Genomic DNA, 6,704 nt, shown 5'->3' with positions numbered 1-6,704 from the left:
GACCTTTTGTCAGGTTCGCATGATCCGCCAGTTGCGGCCCTTTCTTGATCGGGATTCCCTGTGCACAGTCACTCATGCCCTCGTCACCTCGCGCCTGGACTACTCTACATGGGGCTCCCCTTGAGGAGCACCAGGAGGCTCTAACTGGTCCAGAATGTGGCTGCGCGGGTAATTACGGGAGCTGCCTGGCGCTCCCACATAACACCGCTCCTTGTGAGCTGCACTGGCTCCCAGTGGTCTTCCAGGTGTGCTTCAAGGTGTTGGTCACCACCTTTAAAGCGCTCCATGGCATAGGACCTAGTTATCTTCGAGACTGTCTGCTGCTACCGATGACCTCCCACTGACCTATGCGCTCCCACAGCGAAGGCCTCCTCGGGGTGCCATCAGCCAAACAATGTAGGCTGGTGACCCCCAGGGGGAGGGCCTTCTCTGTGGGGCACCTACCCTCTGGAATCAGCTGCCCCCAGAGATAAGGAGAATTCAAGACCTCGGTGCCTTCCGCCGTGCCCTTAAAACCTTCTTTTTCCAGCAAGCCAGGCTGGCTTAACATAACATTTTTTAAAAACATTTTTAACTGGTTTATCATTTTAAATTGGGGCCAAATTAATATATATCCTTTTAATTGTTTTTAATGTTTGTATTGTATGTTTTTAGCTGGCTGTACACCGCCCTGAGTCCCTTGGGAGAAGGTGCGGTATATAAATTCGAAATAAAATAAAATAAAAATAAAAAAATATAGTGATATACATGTCACAGAGGAAAAAGTTCCTCAATATATTAAATTGATCGATCTGTCCTGAAGAAAACAAATGAAATGTCCTCACATCATTAATATTATTCCAAAACCACCTAATATCCAAAATAGGATGGAAGAGCTAACATATGTTATCCTCAGAGCTTCAAAACAGCAGCACTTAAATGGTTGTGTATTTGACTGGGCTAAAAGCTCACCAAAGCAGTACACAAAAGTAAATCAATTGCTTTCTTGAGAAATCGGCTAGCAGAGGATAATGTCAACTGAACCTAATTTAGAGATTTGTTCAAACCGCTCCAACAGATTAAAAAGCTAGGGAATAATGCAAACATGAACTTCAAAAATTTCTGGTGCGTCCATTCTCCCTAGTACTGAAATGAAATCATTAAAAAAGAATGTGATTCATGTGTCTTAACCAAACATTCAGAAAAAATGGGTTGAAAACATTAATAAAGAGGAAACAAGTAAAATATAGAACATGCCTTATAACAAAGGAAATAATATTGCTTCTACAAATAAGTTTCCTATCCATAAACCCCTGGGCTTTTTTGAAGGTGATTACAATCACACAGAACAAGAGCGACCCATAGGATATAATATTTGCATTTTGAAAAGGCTTGGACTGGATCAGAGAGGCTCATGGAGGATCATACTACTAATGGATACTAATATTAAGGACTATTTGCTATCTTAAATATTGAAATATGAAAGCAATTGAAAGGGTTAGGGCTAGGGTCAGGGTTACAGGTCTCCTGTTCAATTTTTTGGGCTTCCCAAATTCATCCGATTGACCAGTATGTGACATAGAAGGTTGACCTAGATACAGTAAGGCTTTTATTATTTTACCTTCTATAGAGAAAGACAGCTTCTCTGTCTTTCTCTAAAGAAAGAATAGAATGCTAACTTCTCAACCAATGGCAAGATACCAATTTTGATAAAACTCCTTGGAAATCGTTCAGTCATTTGGACAATTAACCACATCTAACAATGAGACAGAGTTCGCCTTGCCTTATTTCTACAATTTTATATTTGAGTTTAGTTTAGTTCATGCTAACATTGGCCTTTTGTTCCGGTTAACTATCCTAGCCTACTTTATGTTACCTTCCCCTGATCCGTGTGAATATGGTTGCATTTTGTCAATCCCAAGATATATGGTAGTTTTTTACACATAGCCCCAGTAGATGCAGAATTGTATACTTTTACTTATCTCAAAATCTTCTATCTCTCTTGAATGTCTACCTATTTTGCACATCTGAAGCATATTCATGTACTTTCCAATTAATTCAATTAAGCTTCTGTCCAATTATTTTAATATTACAAAGAAAAGAAAACAGAAATACATAAGAATAACCAATGTATCTTCCAAGGCAGAGACTAAGAACGTAGCATGAAATACTACTTCATTATCAATCGGATAGTCTAGCCTCCTGGAAATCTCTTTCCTGAAGGAAAGGGGAAATGTGGCCGCCCTTAGAAAACTTGGTGCCAAACACTTAAGATCTTAAGATTATTAATGTCCCTTGGGACAATGCCAAAGATGCCACAAATGATCAGAACCACTGGAAAACACTTGCTGTCCAATGTGCTCTGCACAGTGCCTGAGGATAACAATGATAAGCCTCTAGATCAGGGGTCCCCAAACTTGGCAGCTTTAAGACTTGTGGACTTCAACTCCCAGAATTCTCCAGCCAGCTATGCTGGCTGGAGAATTCTGGGAGTTGAAGTCCACAAGTCTTAAAGTTGCCAAGTTTGAAGACCTCTGTTCTAGATCTATATGGACTGTTAAATACAGACCAAAGACATTAAAATATGGAAAAACGTTGCATTCCAATAATCCATCCTTTATTTTACTTTTTGTGTGCCTTCAAGTGAGGGTTGATTCCTGGTGATTGCCTGGACAAGTCCCTGCAGGGTTGTTGTTTTTCTGGGCAAGGTTTTTCTAAAGTGATTTGTCACTGCTTCCTTCCTAAGGCTGAGAGAAAGTGACTGGCCCACCCAGCTAGCTTTGTGCCTGAGGCAAAATAGAACTCAGGTCTAGTCGGATGCCTTAACCACTACCCCACTACCCTGGATCTCTAACTCACTCTATAATAGGCACACAACTTTTGTGCAACACTGACATTTACTACACAGGAGCTCCTTCGAAGCTAATATCCCCTAAAGCTTTGTTTTGCTGTTACTATTATTTGCAAGAGAGTTGGAGGGAGGAAAAGAAAAGGACCTCTGCAGACCGCCCCTCTTTTTTGAAAACTGAACTAGGGTAACCTTAAAGAAGAGAAGCTGGCCGTCCTTGCGCCCCCCGGGGGACAGCGCACAAAGTAATGCAAGCAAGGCCAGCAGCAGTTTACTCCCTTGGGATCCCTCTGGGATCGGGCGCAAGATCGCCAAGCTGCTGTTCAAGCGGCGCAACCAGCTGCTCCTCCAAGCGCAACGCAGCGCCTCCTCCAAGCGTTCCGCCTTTCGCCCTCGGGCGGGACAGCCGCGTCCAGCTCGCCAAAGACGAGGCAGCTGGCGGACGGCCCGTCCCCCTTTCTCCCCTCCGCTGAGTCGCCGAGCCGCCCAGGGGCGGTCCTCTCCAAGCCGGCCATCCCACCTGGCTCTGCCCGCCTCTTCCGCCGGTGAACCACGGCGAAAGCCGACCGGGCGCTGCCGACTTTTGGCTACCGGCAATTGTTCTCCTTGCCTCGGCGGGATGGAGCAGAAGCTGGCCGAGTTCCGGGCGAATCGCCGCGCTTCTAGCTCCCCGACTCGCGTTGAGCCCGTTTCGGGAAACCCTGCCGCCACCGAGACCGGGGACAGGGCCTCAGCCCAGGCTCCGACGGAGGTCGGTGCGTTTCTACGCCCCGAGAACGGTGGTTGCCAAGTTCCCCTTTGCTGGTTTTTTCCCCCCAGTCCCGCAGACATGGACAACGGAGCCAGGCGCATTGGGCAGCTGCTTCCGTGCCACATCCCGTCAGAGCTAGTCCTACGATTGCATCTTTTTTGCCTCCCTGAAGGGGGCGATGTTGCGTATAAGAAAACTTTTAACGCTAGGCTAGAACCTTGTTCCTGGAGGGAATCCAATAATAATACAGTGCCCTGACTTGTCTAAACCCCCCCCCCCCAATACCTTAGATCTGCCTTAAAAGTCTCCGTACCTGGTGCCTGTATGGACAGGTAGTTCATAATGGACAGGTAGACATTTTTTGCTGGCCCCCTTTTTCCAGTGCCCCAGTCTTTGATTTCCTGGTGGTCTCTCCAGAACTAACCAGGTCTAACCTTATTTTTTCAGCATCAGTAGAGATCAGCCAGATACTGCCACCTTTGAAATTGTCTTGCTCTGTGGATTTCTCCAATGCCAGTAAAAAAAAAAAAATGATTATTGTCCCTGCAAAGGCTGTAGTTGGAAATTGCATATGCACATGTACTTGTTTTTCTTGCAAAAGGGGCTTTTGCTAATTCTGCATTTCATCCAGAGATAAAGGAAGAGTTTGATGCTCTTCTTCCCCTTTGTATTTTTGTTGGGACTACATCTACACTGTCTCTATGAGGGTGGATAGGCTTGATTGCTAATAATTTGCCTGTGGCCAAGCAGCATGGCCAGGTGTGACTCTTTTTGGTACAGCTATATTTCATTCATTATATTAGTTATTAAATGTATATCATTATGGTAAGAAAGAGAGAGGCATTGATACTTTTGGGAACATCTAGATTGCATACTGTAGTTCCTTGGGATTTCTGGCACTGAATACTGGTAGTTCTTATCAGCTGCAGGCTATAGTTCTTTCATGATTTTTAAGGGAAACTGATCTAATGCCTACTATGAAGCCTTTTGCCCAAACATCTTAAATGGTCTAATTTTATGTAGCATCTTAGTCTTTTATAGATATTAGAGTCCAAAACAAGCCACTGTATTATACAAAAAATTGTGATGTGTATCCAAAATGGTATCACACACCATGCTGTCAGTCAGCAGGTGATAACTTATTGGAAAGCAAGTTAGTAAAATTTTAAATCAAAAGTTGTGAAAGGCTTATAGGCACTGATAGTTTACTACTAAATATTGGTGGTTGAAAGGATGTTGAATAGTTAGGGATATAAATTTAGCCTTGTACTTGATTAACACTTGTCTGACAAAAGAGCTCATAGCCACTTAAATAATCCATGATTATTGAACAGGCACATAAGAATCAGATCTAAGCCTTATTGTTTTCATTATAATATAATGGTAATACAATATATTTCCTTATAATGAATGTTACTAATTAATGGTAGTACTATATATTTACTTCTAATGAAATGTTACTAATTAAGATAACTTTTCTTCGTAATCTAGCTTCGCTCCAGTACTTCCTGTAACACGAGACTGAATTTAATATTTATTCTGCCATGGAAGAGAAAGAAGTTTTAATCTCAGCGTTGTAGGGGAAAGTAATAATTCAGTTTAACACTATGGCCACCGTGCAATTTTAAAAAGTTCTCAGGATTTTTTTAATAAGTGCTATTCCAGAAAAACGAACGTGACTATTTTCCAGCAGCATGCACTCACTTAAATGGAATAAATAAATATTGGAAGGAGGGCCTTCTTTTGTTTAATTCCATGCACTGACCTTGCTCTTCCAACATGTTAAAATTGCGTCAGTGGAGTGATCAGTGTATCATGGGAACACGAAAAAGGGGTCAGTTGGCCCAGCCAACTAACTCCTGGGGTTAAAAGTGGAGCCAGTTTTGCATAGGGTAGAATTAAAATCCACCCACACAACTATGCTATGAGAACACCAAAACCCAGTTAGAGCTTATTATTATTTTTTCAAGAGAAGAAAAATCCAAGCCATCCCTTTACAGAATTCATTGCAAAGACCTAACAGCACAGAATATACCTATCAAACATGAATGACGGTAGCCAGCCAAACAACACTTGTTGTGTGGGAGCAGCTAGCAATGGAACAAAATTTTGCTAGTACTTTTCCGGTGCCAGGACTTGTGGGAATTCTTGGAGAAAATTGTTGTGTAAAGATCTGAATGGCTTGATGGGCAGTAGAAGTTGGTAGTTTGTCCATCTGGTAGCTGATGATGGCATATGGAAGACTTGCATCTTGAAATATCTAGAAAAACAACTTTAGAATATAAAATTGAGTGACCAGTAGAAAAACAATACATTGAAATGTCTTGATTGTATAGAAACTGAATTAAACTATTGGAAAACAATTATTTGAAGAAAGAATGAAAGGATTAAAAGCAAGGGCAAAAACTGAGAAAGTTGTAGGTATGTTTTTATTATGCATTTCAGCAAGGTCATGACAATCCAAATGTATAATCCAGTTATTTTTATTTTATTTCCCAGGAATCCGGTCAAAGATCAGAAAACCATGAGGCCCAAATCATTACATCTCCTCTGCCACGGTGGATCCATTATGTACTAAAGAATGAACTCTTTCTCAAGTTTCTTCTCTGGTTGGTCCTACTTGGACTGTTTGTGGAACTGGAGTTTGGTTTGCCATATTTTGTTCTGTCTATGTTTTATTGGATCTATGTAGGAACTCGTGGTCCTAGGGAAAGGCAGCCTGGAGAAAAAAGTGCATATTCTGTATTTAATCCTGGCTGTGAAGCTATCCAAGGAACTCTCACAGCAGAACAGTTTGAGAGGGAATTACAGTATCGGCCTTTAATTGAGAGATAAATAGACTAAAATTCATTATTGTATGCTTAACCTGCTCATGAATTACAGAGAATAATTTGTTTGTTCAATTTCTTGTGATATTCTGCAACATTTTTTTATTTTTAAAAAACACTGAAGATGTGAATTCTGTTTCTAGTGTTAAGAGAAAGGATGGCTATGTAAACTTTGTCAGACATCCATTGTTAAGCTTTTTGAACACCTGATAGACAAATAAAATGAAGAAAAACTTATCCAAATAGTTGTTTGAATGTTTCTAATGAGAAGCAGGCTTGGAAATAATGGGATAACTAT

At 41.5% G+C, this 6,704-nt stretch overlaps 1 protein-coding gene across 1 annotated transcript; it reads left to right on the top strand.

The window, feature by feature from the left end:
• The first annotated feature begins 3,338 nt into the window (after positions 1-3,338).
• SAYSD1 (SAYSVFN motif domain containing 1) lies at positions 3,339-6,643 on the top strand. Its single transcript, XM_034427280.3, has 2 exons — positions 3,339-3,578; positions 6,078-6,643. The coding sequence occupies exons 1-2, from the start codon at positions 3,447-3,449 to the stop codon at positions 6,411-6,413; spliced, it is 468 nt and encodes a 155-aa protein (XP_034283171.1). The 5' UTR covers positions 3,339-3,446; the 3' UTR covers positions 6,414-6,643.
• The last annotated feature ends 61 nt before the right edge of the window (positions 6,644-6,704 follow it).

Source organism: Pantherophis guttatus, chromosome 1 (genome assembly GCF_059756535.1).
Source record: "Pantherophis guttatus breed Tessera chromosome 1, ASM5975653v1, whole genome shotgun sequence".
Taxonomy (NCBI): Eukaryota; Metazoa; Chordata; class Lepidosauria; order Squamata; family Colubridae; genus Pantherophis; species Pantherophis guttatus.
This window is presented reverse-complemented; position numbering and strand designations above follow the sequence as displayed.

Coding starts and splice junctions, on each gene's coding strand:
- SAYSD1 (XM_034427280.3), top strand. CDS start 3,447: ATGGAGCAGAAGCTGGCCGAGTTCCGGGCGAATCGCCGCGCTTCTAGC. Junction 3,579..6,077: donor CAGCCCAGGCTCCGACGGAG/GTCGGTGCGTTT, acceptor TTTATTTCCCAG/GAATCCGGTCAAAGATCAGA.